At 45.4% G+C, this 16,723-nt stretch overlaps 1 protein-coding gene across 8 annotated transcripts in view; it reads right to left on the bottom strand.

Annotated features, from left to right (window-relative positions):
- The window catches only part of capn15 (calpain 15), a 378,220-nt gene that overhangs the window by 256,412 nt on the left and 105,085 nt on the right, over positions 1 to 16,723 (bottom strand). For 7 of the 8 annotated variants that reach the window (XM_038821112.1, XM_038821115.1, XM_038821114.1 and 4 more), the window contains one exon: positions 11,957 to 12,046. The exons of the other annotated variant lie outside the window; for it this stretch is intronic. Coding sequence is in view for 1 of the 7 variants with exons in the window: in XM_038821109.1 (XP_038677037.1) it covers positions 11,957 to 12,046 (90 nt within the window). In the remaining 6 variants the exon portion in view is untranslated. The remainder of the gene's footprint in view (positions 1 to 11,956; positions 12,047 to 16,723) is intronic. 8 annotated transcript variants of the gene reach the window in all.

The raw sequence follows: 16,723 nt of genomic DNA, 5'->3' as shown, positions 1-16,723 counted from the left end.
TAGTATCCTCTAGAGTTAATAAACTGAGCAGTGGGACACAAACTAATATTAGGTAGCTGCTTTGAGCATATTTCTTGTAACATCCTTAAGAGCAGATAATGAATGATGACAACAACAGCTTGCGACCAGTACCTCTAAATAGAACCCCCACATTTCTGCTAAACTGATCCGTAAAGAACACCGAAAGGGAAAAAAGAAAAGCTCCTCCGACAGTGCATCACCAGTCCGACTGAAGATTTGTATGAACCCATTGAGGCAATTATCTGTGTGAAGGTAGCTGTACAATAAACTTGGAGTTATACTGCCAGGAAACTAGAGGTAGGTTTAAGTGATCCATATTTGTATTGTTAACTATTAGAAATAAGGTACAAATTTAAGTGGGTTTCATTTAGTGTTTTTGTGTAGGAAAGGGTACAGCTCTGGTTAGATTTATGTTAAACAAAAGTGTTTGCATGTATAGGGGTTTGTGGTTTCAGTTCAAACTGTGGTTGTATTATGCTGAGAGAGTTTACGACATGTCAAGTAAATAAAAAATTGGAGATTTTGGCCACTTTTAGGGAAAATAACTTTTTAAGTTTAGTTCTAATTGGAAGCCAGGGTAGAAGGAGCCCAGCAGTGAGAGAAGGATCATTCATCTTTCACAGCAGAAAAGCCATAAAATGGGGCGGGATTCTCCGCACCTTTGGGGGCTAGGCTTGCGCCGGAGCGGTTGGCACCACGCCGACTGGCGCCAAAACCGGCACCAACGGCCTTTGATGCCCGCCGCCGGGGCTGGCCGAAAGGCCTTCGCCGGTTCGTGCATGCGCCAGTGGTGACGTCAGCGGCAGTTGCCGCCACCACCAGCGCATGCGCGCTGGGGGATTCTCTTCCGCCTCCGCCATGGTGGCGGCGGAAGAGAGAGTGCCCCCACGGCACTGGCCCGCCCGCTGATCGGTGGGCCCCGGTTTCGCCCATGGAGTGTGGGACAAGGAAACAAATGTCAGAAATTTTAAAAAGCTAGTTACGGAAACTAGAGGACTCATGAGACATTTTTAGGAAGTCAGAAGTTAAAGCAACAGAGGAAACTGGAACAAGACACTGTTCATTGAAGCCACAGACAGAGCTGAGAAGGAGTTTGCTAGTGAGGAGTCAGAAAGATATCTGAAGTGATATCTTATCTGGATCTCAAAGTTTGTATAAAAGCATTCAAGACAAAGGGATACTGAAAGGAGAGTTGTATAACCTGCAATCAGATCCTTGTTGGGAACAGTTGAGAGAAAGCACTGCTTGAAAGAAGATTCTAAAGCATGTCTTTTTGAGAGTGAAGTTTGAATCATGTGTGCTGAAGCCAGAGTCCAGTGAGAAAAGCTGGCTCATGGCATAAGAATCATCTGGGGAGACTTCAGGAGAAATCCACATTAGTTCACTTGGTTTCAGAGTGGAGTGCCTCTGACCACAGTCAGCCTCTGGGTTTAATGGGACTGATGAGAACATTATAACTGTGACATATTTTGTAACCTATGTTATCCTTAAATCTGTGAACATATGTGAAGACAAGTGGGACTGAAGGAGTACTGTATTAAAGTCAACTTTATTAAGGGTTTTTTGCAGTTAGTTAATTGGCAGGCCTCTGACTCTGTTCCTCCACGTTTTCTGAAAAAAAGTAAAGGTAACAGTCTTTTGAGCCAAGTACCATTCTGGGATCTTCCCGTCCACTAATAACATCAACTGGGATTGTAACAATATGATCTCAGAAACCATAGTCAATGCTGCAAAACACACTCTGCACAATAAGATGCTAGTTTTCCTCCGTTCCTGAGGAAAACCTATTGAGGAGCAGATGTATAAAGCTATAACTTTAAAAGTTATATATTTTATTAAAGATTTTTCGTAGATAACACAATCTCAAATTCAACACAGACCTGAAAACATGGTACATTTGTCGTGCTAATAACAAAAACCACATTCAACCACGCTTATAACACCCATATCCCCATAACTATACCCTACCCCACCCACCCTCCCTATAGCTGATGGCGATTAATTCTTTTACGTATGAGATAAATGGCCCCACCTCAGGTAGAACCCCTACCGACCCCGCTAACGATGTACTTGGCCCTTTCCAGGTACAAGAACGCCATATGTCACCCAACTAGACCGATGAACTAGGCATAACGGAACACTCCATCCCAGCAGAACTCACCTCCGGGCTATCAGTGAGGCAAAGGCAAAAGCATCTGCCTTCACCCGGGGCTGCAGCCCCAGCGAGTCCGATACCCCAAAAATAGCCACCAACAGATACAGTTCCAGATCAATGTTAAGAACCACTGACAGGGGGTGCTAAAGAAGGAGACTCAAAAGTTCAACTTTGTACATGACCAGAACACGTGGGTGTGATTAGGGGGTCCATGAGAGCACCACTCACACCTGTCCTCCACTCCAGCAAAAAACCCGCTCATCCTAGTTTTAGTCAGGTCAGCCCTCTGTACCACCTTAAGTTGGATCAGGCTGAGCTGTGTGCAGGAGGAGGTTGAATTCACCCTACAAAAGGCTTCATTCCACACGTTCCTGTCTAGAATGGGCCCCAACTTCTCCTCACATTTCACCCTCACCCAATCCAGTGGCGCAGATTCCACTGAGAGGAACTGCCCATAAATATTTGAGATGCTCCCCCTCCAGGCCTCACCAGCAATAAGATTTCCCCAGCAGGGAGAGTTGTCACGCTACGGGAAAGATAGGGCAAGCTCCACGAAGGGCAAGCTCCACAAACCAAGTCACACAACTAAAAGTATCAGAGCAGGTGTGCCCGATAATTGACATTTTGCCGAAAACTCCTCCCAGCTGGCAAACCATCCCTCCATAAACACGTCCCGAAAGCAACTCTAGTCCCTTTCCTTCCCGTACCTTAAAGGTTGCACTCAAACCCGATGGTGCAAATACATAGTTACCTCATATAAGGACCAGCAATGAACAAAGCTATAACTTAAAGACTGTCATTGAGGACACAATGAATGCAATTTTAACTTGCTCAAAATCGATTTACTTACACGGAGGTAAAGTCAGGCCCAATAATCAAGAAGATCAAACATGTAAGTTTTAACTCACAGAATCACAGCACTGTTACAGCGCAGGAGGCCGTCGGTCCATCATGTCTACACCGGCTCTCCAAATGAGCAATTCACCCGAGTGCCATTCTTCCACCTTTGCCCCATAACCCTGTGCATTCTTTGTTTTCAGATAACAATCTAATTCTCTTTTCAATGCTTTGTTGGACCACATTTTCAGGCTGTGCATTCCCGATCTTAACCACTGGAATGGTCACTTTTTTTCTCAACAATGTTGTTTTCAACAAAGATCCAGCTGTCTCCTCTTAGTCCCTCTTTCACAAAGTCAGTATCTGTTGCTAAGGTGCAGCTTTAAAAAGGTACCAGCAGTCCTCTATCACCCCATCCAAAGGTTCAAGCATGTGTGAACCACAGATGTTAAATGTTAGTAAGCAATTCATTTTCACATGGCATCATTGCTGGGGCCAGTCAACCAATATCCCAATATCTAATCAAATTCCAACAGCATCACTGGGTAGCGCAGGAGTGGAAATCCCAGCCAGAAATCATAGGATCACAGGGGAACAGGCAATTTGGCCCAACCATCCATGCCAGTGTTTATGCTCCACTTGAGCCCCCTCTCATCTTTTCTCATCTAAATCAAACACAGCAACCACCCATTCCCTTCTCTCCCAAATGCTTGTCTAGCTTCCCGTTAAATGCATTTATACTATTCGCTTCAACCACTCCCTGTAGTAACATGTTCCCACTACTCTTTGGGTAAAGAAATGATTTCTGAAATCTCACTTGGTGACTCTCTTATATCAATGGTCTCTCGTTATGCTCTTCCTGACAAAAGCTCGTGGAGCTTGCCCTAAAGAAAGACTGATATTAGGTAACCCTCAGCCTTTTTTCCCCAAGAGAAAAGAGACTTGGTTTGTCAATCCTTTCGTGATATGTATACACGTACCTTTCTGTATAATTCCTGTAATTTTTTTCTGAACCGTCTCCAGTGCCTCTATATACTTTTTATATTATGGCAACGAGATCTGCACACAGGTCTAACCAAGGTTCGATTCAGATTAGAGACAATAATGCTGTCACCCACTGCCTTCCAGCTGAAACTTGAAATTTAGCACAAACATTGCAACTTTCTCGCTTTATAAAAGTTACCATTAATTTCACAGAGCGTTTATGTAACTTCATGCAAGTTTCTAAACTTTAAATGTTTAATTTGTGACATCATCACTGCAGGGATTTAAGCTGCAGAATTTCAGTGGAGTAATACGGTTCTGTCCAGTACATAAAACAGAGTCCAATAACTAGTTTACTGTTACTGCAACATTCAGTTTCAGCTGCCTTCAGTCAATAGATACCAAGATGGTGGACCTTTGACCACCAAACATCCCCATCTCCTCCCAGGCAAGCTTCATTGTGTGATGGTTAATACTGTGAGGAATGGGAGGATTAAAAAAATATATATCAAAATAAAATAAACAAGTCACATCATGGAAGTTATTAATTCAGATCAGGTAGAAGAGAAAATCTGAGGAAAGTGGGCTAAGTGTAACAGGAAAATTACTTAATGTTTTCAGTTAAACTGGATCAGAGAAATGCATATTTATATATTTTGCGTCAAGGCTTCATTTGGGATTTTCAAAACAGCAAAGGATGATAATCATGCACTACCGTCACAGGTATTTGGCCATATACCCAGGTGAAAAACAATCAAGTTCCCTCTGAATAGCACAGTAAATCATTCAGTTATATCAAACGTGGGCATCTAGGGATGGGCAATAAATGCTGGCCATGCCAGCAATTCCCAGATCACAAAAATTAATCTTTTAAAGCCTGCTGCCCAAGGCCAAGGGATAGGCAACATAAGACCAAATTGCAATAAAACAAGTTTTGTCGGGAGCCGGTAGCCCTTTAAGTCAGATGGAACCAGGAATTTCTTGCCTTTACTGCATCTACATTGTAAATCCTATAAAGTATGAGATAGGAATTGCCTGATGAATTTCCAAATTATCCCGCCTGAAGCACCAGCCATTGAGCCACTCTGCCATTTAATAAAACCATGACTGATCCAACTGTGCCCCCAAAAGGAAAATATCCTCTGAACATTCACCCTGTCAAGTCCCCTCAGAATCCTGCACGTTTCAATAAGATCACCTCATTCTTCCAAACTCCAAGTATAGGCCTAACCTGCTCAACCTTTCTTCATAAACCCTCTAGCCTGCTCTGCCATCATGATCAAATAAATGTGTCAATACAGGCAATGTGGGAGTTTGTGGAGAGCACTGCAATCCCAGCCAGCCACACCTGCAGTAAGTATCTGCATCTCGAACGTCAGCCCAGAGTTGTTGAGTTGGGAGTCTGAAGCGCAGACATTACGGGACACCAGGGAGGTGGAGATTCATGACAGTTTGATCCAGGGGACATTCTTTGATTCAAATTCCCAACTTTTAACACTATTCGCTATGCACTCCGTGACAGTAAATGGTTGTACCCATCCCTTCACTCGCTCAATATTACACTTGGAAGGCATTATTGGGTGCATGTGCTTATTTGAGCACAAGCACGAGCAACCGTGTTTTACAAAACTGCCCAATTTACTGTCCGCAGAAAGCCAAGAGTTCAATTCAATTCATGTATGCTACAGATAAAAACACAACAACGGGCAATCTGCAGACATAGCAAGAGGTCTGCTTTAAAAAAAGCTCATCTTATTATCCCACCACCACACGAATGACTACCATATAAGTCAATACTGGAGAAAAGTTCAATCGGGATTAAACTGTTATGAACAGAATTAATATAGTCATGATTTTCTAACATTAATCATAAGGCTCAATATCATCCTCCTACTAAACTTACAACAGACCAAATAAGGAAAATGCTTTGGACATAGGGCTTATTTGTCAGTAGCCACATTTTTAAAAGGACACGAGAGATTTCAATCTATACTCATGGTGCTGAGAAAATTTCCATAATCAGAAAAAGATTTTTAAACACAAAGAATAACTTCATCAGTTGCCATTTCAGAACGACAATCAAGAACTATACTTTCACACACAAAAAAATCTTTGATATCATTGAACAAAACAAAGGTTATTTCCTGGAGAGGTTCCTTTGTCTGTCCTGGCCAATATATAAACATTTGCATCTACAGCACAGGCGTGTGGAGTGCTATGAATGCTGCGTACTATGGATTAACTGTCACCTGGGTGACGAACATTGTAAGTCAGATTCTAACCGGTTCTCACCTGGACGTTTATTTTCACCGTTGATATTTGATTCAGGAATAAAAAAGGTTTCTAACATTTGAAAACACTGACGGCAATTTGCTTTCCTGAGTGCTATCAGTAACGTAGTCCATACACTCTCGAAATCTCACAATGCATATTAGTGCCTGAGCTCACCCTGCATTTATATGACAATCCTTTATTCCTCCCTTTATAAAAGACATCAGCCCAGTTAACATAAACAAAGAACAAAGAAAAGTACAGCATAGGAACAGGCCCTTCGGCCCTCCAAGCCTGTGCCTATCATGCTGCCCAGCTAATAAAAAAAACCTTCTGCCCTTACTCGGTCCGTATCCCTCTATTTTGTCCCTATTCATGTACCCATCCAGGTGCCTCTTAAAAGTTGCTAATGTGCCTACTTCCACCACATCCTCTGGCAGCGCGTTCCAGGCACCCACCACTCTCTGCATGAAAACCTTACTCCGCACATCTGCTCCCATTTAAATGGCTCCTTGTACCACAGTGCTGTGGTCAGTTTGCTCATCCTCCCTGCAATCTTTGCTCTCATCTACACAGGATGCGCAAGAATCGCAAACCTCCTGGATCCCTCTACCTACCTCACTCAAAGTCACAAAGTCTCTGACTACTGGCCGAATTCAAGGTAGTCAATCGAAGGCAGTCATTTTCAAAGTCAGGGTCGCGACCTGCGGCTGGGTCGCGGGCGGGTGTCGGGAGGGTTGTGGGGCCATCGGTCACGGCTTTCCCAATCACTGGAATAAATGCCCAACAGCCACGACCAGATTATAAGAATAATGACCACGCCCGGATTTCAGAATGTTGGCCATACCGCGCAAGCGTGCCCCCACAGCAGTGCGCAGGTCCAGAGCCCAGCGAAGCAGACCGCCTCCTCCAGACATCTGTGTGCTGACCCAGGGGCAGGTTCTTTTAAAAAAGTGATGGAATCTCCTCTCCAGAAGCGGCAGCAGAGAGCAGGTAACACGCCCCATACGCTGACGTCACCTTCTCTGGGCCCGAGAGAGGTTCCTCCATTTTGCAGCTGCCAGCAATGCTGGTGTGAGCTCCATGGCCTCTGGTGAACAACTCATGAAGAAGAAGCTGAAAACAGGAACAAAGCAGGACAAAGATGATTTCTTGAGGCATGGGTTTATTAGTTGTGCCACTGCAAATCAGGATTCAACGTTCGTGTGTTAAATGCAGGGAAGCACTAGCAAATAAAAGATTAATACCTTCAAAGCTTCAAAGGCATTTCAAGGCCAAACGTGGAGAGTTCAAGGACAAACCTCTTTATTTTTATTCAACAGATGCCGTGAGATCTTAAATCAGCAGCTGAAATGTTCAGCAGAAATGTAACATTGAATGACAAAGCAAGCGAGATTGTGAGGACCAAGCAGGCTCACCTGTCGCATTAAAGGTAAGGAAAAATGGTGGGTCGTGTTGGTTGGACGGCATGGGTGCTGAAGGATGGCCGGTTGGCAAAATTGGGTTCCGAGCAAAACATTTTTAAAACACTGATCTAAGAGGTGTGACTGCCTCTTGAAACCCAGCGTCCAGGTAACTCTCCCCCTCCCTGATGGGTTACAGCGACCGAAGCTCAGACTCCAGCTCATCAAATCATTAGCTCTCGCTGCGAGTCTCCAATTTTAAAGGTCCACTTCTTCCACCAATGGAAGTAGTGCATATCATCTCCAAGATACATGGCAGCTACTTGCCAAGATTCCTTTGACAGCACTTTTCAAATTCGCAACCTCTACCAACTAGAGGAACAAGGGCAGCAGATACATGGGAACATCACCACCTGCAGGTTCCTTTCCAAGCCACATCCCAGATTGTTAGAATACCGGACCAGAGCTTAGTTTCTGTTAGGATAGCGGACAAGAAATTCTGAACAATTTGCTATCTGTAAAACTGTGAGCAAAAGACACTTCACCCAGAAGTGATGGCTCTGACCAATAAGTATCTTTTATGTTCTACCATGCTTTAATTTAAACACAGAATAAAAATATACAAAATTCATAAACTAATATTTGCACAGTTTCAAGCTGTGATTTATAGCCCACAACAGAAGATGACCAGAAAACACATGCGTGACTAGCAGGCTGCAATCAGCAAAGATAATAATCCTGTCAAGTTTCTCAATGCTTCAGTTGGTAAAGGCATTACCCAGTATGTCACTGAGTCATAAGGATGAAGACTACCAACAGAATCAATGACAGAAGCAGAATCCATAAAAGCTTTTATAAATATTTGAGAAAGGCTTAAACAATAATACGGAAAGAGTAGCAGAAGGGAATAAGGTGAAGAGCCAGCACAGACACAGTGGCCAGGTGCTGTAAGATTCTGGGTTCTATGTCCTTAGTTTGATGTTCAATCGGAGCCAAATACAATACAGAAAAAGGCAACAATCATTTGCTAACATTTCTATGTTGCTGTATAGGTTTTCATTTAAATTGTATGCAAGCCAGAGCCCCAGGTTATTTAAAAGTAAAATGGAAACTACTGCAAGGATTTCTTCTGCGTAAAAAGATAACAGTGGATTTTTATTAATTGATTTGCAGAAGACATTCCTGTTCACTGTCATGTGTGTGAGCAGTGAAGTAATCGTTCTGACCCTGTATGGAAGAGGTGCGAAGTTCAAAAGTTTAGTTTAAATGGTTGAGCGGTCATCTAGTGGCGCTCTTTAAAACAAATTGATGCAGGATCTAAAAGTGCTCAACTTAGCTTCAAGTAAGTTTAAGTTTACATACAAGGCCAGCACAGTAGCAGGGCAGCATGGTGGAACAAGTGATTAGCACTGTGGGTTCACAGCGCCAGGGTCCCAGGTTCGATTCTCTGCTGGGACACTGTCTGTGCGAAGTCTGCACGTTCCCCCCGTGTCTACGTGGGTTACCTCCGGGTGCTCTGGTTTCCTCCCACAGTCCAAAGACGTGCAGGTGGATTGGCCATGCTAAATTTCCCTTAGTGACCAAAAAAGGTTAGGAAGGGTTATTGGGTTACGGGGATAGGGTGGAAGTGAGGGCTTCAGTGGGTCAATGCAGACTTGATGGACCGAATAGCCTCCTTCTGCATGTATGTTCTAAACTAAACTCTTAAGGGCAGAAAAGGGTGGAAATCTCGCCTGCTTTTTGCCATTCTCCCACTGGTGGAGTAAGTGACCAGTCGTGGTGGTCTTGTAAATTTCTGCTGGGGATTGTTATGCGTATTTTTTTCAGGGTGATCAGAAACATCTGAGAAATGAAGATCAGACGGGTTTTGTGAAGGGGAGGCAGCTGAACACTAACGTGCGAAGGCTGCTAAATGTGATAATGATGCCGGTGGCAGAAGGAGAGGCGGAGATTGTGGTGGCATTGGATGTGGAGAAGGCCTTTGATAGGGTTGAGTGGGGGTACTTGTGGGAGGTGTTAGAGAGGTTTGGGTTTGGGGAGGGGTTTATTAAATGGGTGAGGTTGCTGTACGAGGCCCCGATGGCGAGTGTAGCGACAAATGGGAGGAGGTCCGAGTACTTCAGGCTCTACCGTGGGACGAGGCAGGGGTGGCCCCGGTCCCCCTTGCTTTTTGCGCTGCCAATTGAGCCTCTGGCCATGGCACTCAGGGAGTCGGGGAGGTGGAGGGGTTTGGTGCGAGGTGGGGAGGAGCACCGAGTGTCGCTGTATGCAGACGACTTGCTGCTGTATGTAGCAGACCCGGTGGGGGGAATGCCGGAGGTGATGGAGATTCTTGTTGAGTTTGGGAGTTTCTCGGGCTATAAATTGAACCTGGGCAAGAGCGAGCTGTTTGTTGTACACCCGGGAGATCAGAAGGAGGGGATTGGTAGGCTCCCGCTAAAAAGGGCAGTGAGGAGTTTTAGGTACCTGGGGGTTCAGGTGGCTAGGAGTTGGGGGACTTTAAAAGGTGGGACATGCTGCCGCTGTCGTGTAGAGTACAGTCCGTTAAAATGACGGTGCTCCCGAGGATTTTGTTTTTGTTTCAGTGCCTCCCCATTTTCATTCCGAGGGCCTTTTTTAGGAGGGTGAACGGCAGCATCATGGAATTTGTTTGGGCGCACGGGACTCCGAGGGTGAGGAGGGTCTTTTTGGAGCGGGGCAGGGATAGAGGGGGGCTGGCGCTGCCCAACCTCTCTGGGTACTATTGGGCGGCTAACGTCTCTATGGTACGTAAGTGGGTAATGGATGGGGAGGGGGCAGCATGGAAACGGATGGAGATGGCGTCCTGTGGAGGCACGAGCCTGAAGGCACTGGTAACGGTGCCGTTGCCGCTCCCTCCAACGAGGTACACTACGAGCCCAGTGGTGGCGGCTACCCTCAAGATTTGGGGGCAGTGCAGGCGACACAGGGGGGAAGTGGGGGGCTCGGTGGAGGCCCCGCTGCGGGGGAACAACCGGTTTGTCCCAGGGAACATTGATGGCGGGTTCCTGGGGTGGCACGGCGGGCATAAGGAAGTTGGGAGACCTGTTCATTGACGGGAGGTTTGCGAGCCTGGGTGAGCTAGAGGAGAAGTTTGAGCTCCCCCCGGGGAATATGTTCATGTACCTTCAGGTCAAGGCGTTTGCTAGGCGGCAGTTGGAGGGGTTCCCTTTGCTGCCCCCGCGGGGGATAAGGGATAGGGTGCTTTCGGGGGGGGTGGGTCGGGGATGGGAAGGTGTCTTGACATCTACCAGGTGATGCAGGAGGTGGAGGAGGCATCGGTAGAGGAGCTGAAGGCTAAGTGGGAAGTGGAGCTGGGGGAGCAGATTGAGGAGGGGACATGGGCGAACGCCCTGGAGAGGGTGAACTCCTCCTCTTCATGTGCGAGGCTTAGCCTCATCCAGTTCAAGGTACTGCACAGGGCTCATATGTCCGGGACGAGGATGAGCAGGTTTTTTGGGGGTGAGGACAGGTGCATTAGGTGTTCGGGGAGCCCAGCGAACCATGCCCATATGTTTTGGGCATGCCCGGCACTGGGGAATTCTGGAAGGGGGTAGCAAGGACGGTGTCGAGGGTGGTAGGATCCAGGGTCAAACCAGGCTGGGGACACACGATATTTGGGGTTGGGGTGGAGCCGGGAGTGCAGGAGGCGAAAGAGGCCGGTGTTTTGGCCTTTGCGTCCCTAGTAGCCCGGCGGAGGATCTTGTTGCAATGGAAAGATGCGAGACCCCCAAGCGTGGAGACCTGGATCAATGACATGGCGGGATTCATTAAGCTGGAGAAGGTCAAATTCGCCCTGAGGGGGTCGGTACAAGTGTTCTTTAGGCGGTGGCAGCCTTTCCTCGACTTTCTGGCTCAACAATAGGGAACTAGGTCAGCAGCAGCAACAACCCGGGGGAGAGGGGGGAAAAAGGGGGGGGGGGGGGGTTCAGGGGGGCATTGTTTATGTTAATTTAATTTATTGTTAATTTATTTTGTTGTTTATTGGGTTTTTGGGGGGGGGGGGGGGTCGTTATATGCATTGTTACGGGTGCCGGGGGGTGTTTATTATTGTTATTATTATTGTTCTGTTGTTATACATTTTTCAAAAATTTCAATAAAAATTATTTTATAAAAAAAAAGAAACATCTGAGAAAAAAAGTTGACTATTTGAATAGAATAAAGTTTCTCCGTACTTTTCAACACATTTTACAACAGGACATCAGTTCCAATTCATGTAAGATTTCAATGTTTCAATAATCATTTGATACAATATTTAAAGACTTACCTTCCTGTGAAAAAGACACCACCAGTCCTACCTACAAGGGCAACAGATCTTTCTTTAGAACTGAAGTGGACCGTCCCTGTCTCTGCATACCTGAAAGTTTTCAAAAAATTCATCACGTTACTTTCAATTCCACTGTTTTCCTTTCTCTCTTTATCCCCTATCCAAACTATACACATTGATTAACAGAAAAGGAAAGTTCATGGGGGAGTGTCCTTTCAAAGAATGCTTTCTACTGTACACAGAATTATGTTCCATTTTAAGTCAATTTGACTGCACTGGTTCACTAAATTCAAGGAAAGACAGGCAAGTGTGTGGGCCAGCACACTGCGTATTAACTTAAAATGAAATACTTGACAAAGGAATTAACCATTACAAAGTGTGACCAAACAGCATCCCCTTTGTGTTCTATAGTTAAGTTTAAGTTAAATTCCGCAACTGAGACTCAAGTTTTGATCTTACTCTTCCAATCATCCACTTTGCTTCAATTTTTCAAGGCTCGGTAATGGTCATCATTTTATTGCAAAATTCAAATTGGCTGTTGTCTCCCATTCAATCAGAATCAACAGACCTTGGCAAAAAGGTGTTATTTACAAAACTACTTAAAGTATCAGAGCTGCTAGTTAAACAGCCCCCGGGATTGTTAAACCGACACTTACACACAATCTATTATTAATGTTGCAGTTTAGGTATGTGTTAGGGAGGAATCAACATAATACATTTCAGAAGGGAAAGTTAAAGTGATAATACGAATGTGGATTGCTGAACTAATGCCAATAGACCAAGATTATACAATCACCGCTCTCTGTGCGCAAACTGCAATTCAATTTCCTAGAGTAAAGGCTAAGTGATGTAGCAGTGTACTGTGCTGGAATGCAGCTTCAACCCACTTTGTTCCTTCCAATTGTCCTTTTGAGAGTCCTGGTTCTTGTTGGGTTCGGTTTCTATGTTCCAAGTAGCCGTTCATTCCTGCATCCAAATAAGAATATCTAACCACAAGATGGCACCACGGATTCAAGCAGACACCACATATAACTGTAGTTGGTTTTTCACCCATTTGTCCTAGCTTAGGGATACTGATGACATCACATCACAGCAAAGTTTGATTAATGGCACAGACCAAGGATCAAATAGGTCTGTACAGTTCAGTACCTCATGGTGCCTTACAATATAGCAAGGGAGGTGGAAGTGAGGCAATAAATGTTACACATGTGCTCTTACTGCTGATGGGCCCCCGGGGGGGGGGGGTGGGGCTGGTGTATGAGAGAGTAGATATGGTGATGGCTAGAGGTCAATTAATAATAGTTATAGGTGCCGGTTGGTCAAGGAAACACAAAACAAGAGGCAGAAAGGGGAGTCACCATTCAAAAGCACCACTCATTTTCTTTCCCTATTTGGTCACATTATCACAAACCAAACTAAATGCTGACCTCCAGCTCAGTGCAGATTCTACACTTGAGGTCTGTTCCCCAGCCAGAAGTTAACTCTCCTGGCTTTGCTAGTTTGTGTACAGTGCTAAATTGGCAGCCGTTTCAAAGCTGGTTAGGAGCCTGGCTGCATATGCATATGAAAGAAAGAGATAGTGGAGAAAGTAGAAAGAGAAGGACAAGGAAAACACAGTCTTTCACCTGACAGAACAACAATGCTGCCTCTAAATGGCAACAGTAACGTCACAAAAGCCCCTTTACTTATTTGGAGTAACATTTCCAATTTCTGCACCATCCCTGCATACTCAAATCATGTTTCCATATTTGTCCTGCAATGGGAGCAGTTTTGAGTCAATGCTCCACACCCAACTATCCTTGGATCTTTTCATGAAACACCGTACTGGCAACAAACAAAAGAGAATTTCTGGCCATCAGTCCTTATTAAATTTAAACTTGGATCCCGGAGGAAAAAGGGCAGAGCACTACTACATGGACTCACAAGACACTGCCTTTTAATCGGTGTCCTCCCCAAACTAAAAAAAAACAGCCTGTACTTCTCAAACTCTGGTTTCCTCATATTGGCAATAAATGGGCAGGCGAGATGGTGGTTAATGTTAGCAGTACTGGGTGGGGCATGCAGGGGATTCAAAATATACCACCTGTTCCCTGCCAAGACATCAGTTAATAGGTATTGGCAGATGTGCTGCCAAACTTTCCCCAAGATTGACACACAAAATTGACCAGAATTGCTGAAGTAAAACTTCAGAATAAAGCTAGAATCAGATGGAGCAAGAGACAATAGAGTGAATGAAAGCTACGGTTCTATCTGATAAGTTAATGATTCAGTTTGGAAATGCTGCAGTACAAGCAACACTAAAAACACCCTATATACCCAATCCTTTGGAGCCACATAAAGCAGGATCAGAGTGAGGGGATTTTGCACAATTCATTCCAATGGTCAGGGATCATCATCAAAGCACATGGTTGGCTTGCAATAGCAACAACTTGGCATTTATACAGCACCTTTAATGTAGTAACTCCTGAGTGGAGAGTTATCAAACAAAATCTGACATTATATCAAATAAGGAGATAATTAGGGCAGACGTCCAAAAGCTGAAGGAAAAGGTTGTTTTTGAAGAGAACCTTAAATGAAGTGAGAGAGATAGAGAGGCAGAGGGGTTTATGGAGGGAATTCCAGAGCTTAGGGTCGTGGCAGCTAAAGGCACAGTCACAAATGGAAGGGTGATTAAAATTAGGGATGTGCGAGAGGCCATAATTGGAGGAACACAGAGATCAAGAGGTTGCAGAGAGTCCTTTGTACTGAGTAGACTCAGATAGCAACACCAACTAGGACAGCAACATTAATGATGGGGATGTATTCTGGTGACCAAAATCAATCCACAACTCAGAAGCTGCAAAAATTATTCATCGTGCAAAAAGAATAAAAGAGCTCGCAGTGAAGAGCGAGAAAAAAATGACAATAATTTAAAGAAGGGGTTCACATAATACAAAATTCAAACAGGCAGCCTGATGGGTTATGGATCTCAGCTGGATCCCAAGATGAAATTACAGCTTTGTACTTTAATAGGTACAGTAACAGAATCATAGCAATTGTTATTCCATTGTGCTGCTGGGTAGAGGGGAGACACCTGGTAGTTATATGCTCTGTAGAAATGTCACTGATTGTATGATTCTGCAGATGCATTGTAATAGCCCGACAATTTCTTCCATGCTTTGCTGAAGCAAAATTACAAAGGATTTAAGCTCCTTCTACATACTATACAGAGACCAAATGGAAGCTGGAAGGGCATAATTATACTGCATTTTCTTCAGAAGCACTGAGAGGTAGTGGTGAGAAATGTTCAGTTAGAGAAGCAGAGTTCAAGCATTTTACAGGACACGGGTAGTGCACTGGTAATGCAAATTTGAATTTTGCACAGTTGGCGAAGCGGGAGTTGAAGGAACATTCAAACAGAAATACAGACAAAACCACACAACTACTGACGCTTTACAGCAATTGGGTGCAAAGGGAGATGGGGTCACAACAGCTGCACTGAGCACAAAACTACCATCAATCCTAGAGGTCCTCGAGTCCCAACAACTGCAGTGGAAAGCCAAGGCAACAGAAACAAACCCTCCAAACATGAAACATCAAGCAGGCAAACAGTCAATCTCAACACGCATGTGCTCCATTGAGAGTCCCGCACAATTTAAAGGCTATGTGTATATACAATGTCTGTGCAATGGCTGATGAGTAGAACAAATAGTGTTAAGTGTTAATGCAGAAGAGGGAAACCTGAGAACTCAGTAACACAGGATCGTCTACGTGTCTTTTGTTCACTAAGAAAAGGGGGTATTGTACATTGTGTGTGAGATGAAAAAGGGGATGGTTTGGGTTTTGAAATGTACAAGTCTGACTGACACCTCTGGCTTTCTGCAGTCATGTGACTGTGTGGCTACCTCAGAAAGAAGACATCTTGGGTCAATTCAATAAAGCATCCTACGTGACTTCCGGTGGCGGTGATGTTCGAGTGAGCCGCACATTCGGCGGGCTCTCACTCCAGCCGGGCTTTAGGGACAGATTCCCCGCGATAGCGGGACCACGGAGCGGCAAAAAGGCGGCCACGAAAGTGCTAGAGAGCAGGCTGCAATCTATGGAACCGCGAGAGTCCAGGAAGCAGAGGAAGAGAGAGAGAAAGGGACAGAGGCAAGGAGCAGAGGAAGCTGACCTGGAACCTAAGATGGCGGACACACGGACCTCGGACTCAGCAATCCAGCAGGCGCTGGATAACATGCTCCAGGTGATGAAAAACAGTTTTGAGTCGCTGAAGCGGGACAACTTGGACCCACTTCAGAAGGCAGTGGATCAGCTGAATCAGAGACTGAATGCTCAAGATGTAAAAGTTAAGGAGCTGGCGGTGGAGGAGCAGGCGGATGCGCAGACGATTGCGGCGTTAGAAGTTGACGGGCTGAAGGAGCGGCAAAGAAGACTGCTGGACAAAGTGGAGGAGTTGGAGAATAGAGCCCGCAGGAACAATCAGGATCGTCGGCCTCCCGGAGGGGGCTGAGGGAGCTGATGCCGCAGCGTTTGTGGCAGACCTGTTGATGCAGCTGATGGGGGCTGAAGCCTTGCCGCGACCGCCGGAGCTGGAGGGGGCACACAGAGTGCAGGCGAGGCAGGGGCGGCCAGGGAGCAGCACGTGGAACAACAGTGTCTTCCGCATTTACCACGACCTAAGCCAGGAGGTGGCTCGCCGGCGAGCAGCCTTTAAGAATGTCAAGGAGGTGCTGTTCAAGAAGCACGTGAAGTTTGGTCTGCTGTTCCCGCCCGTCTTTGGGTCAC

The sequence above is a fragment of the Scyliorhinus canicula genome, chromosome 15, assembly GCF_902713615.1.
Source record: "Scyliorhinus canicula chromosome 15, sScyCan1.1, whole genome shotgun sequence".
In the NCBI taxonomy this organism is placed as follows: domain Eukaryota; kingdom Metazoa; phylum Chordata; class Chondrichthyes; order Carcharhiniformes; family Scyliorhinidae; genus Scyliorhinus; species Scyliorhinus canicula.
Note: the sequence above shows the minus strand (reverse complement) of the source record. Positions and strands in the feature narration are given on the sequence as shown.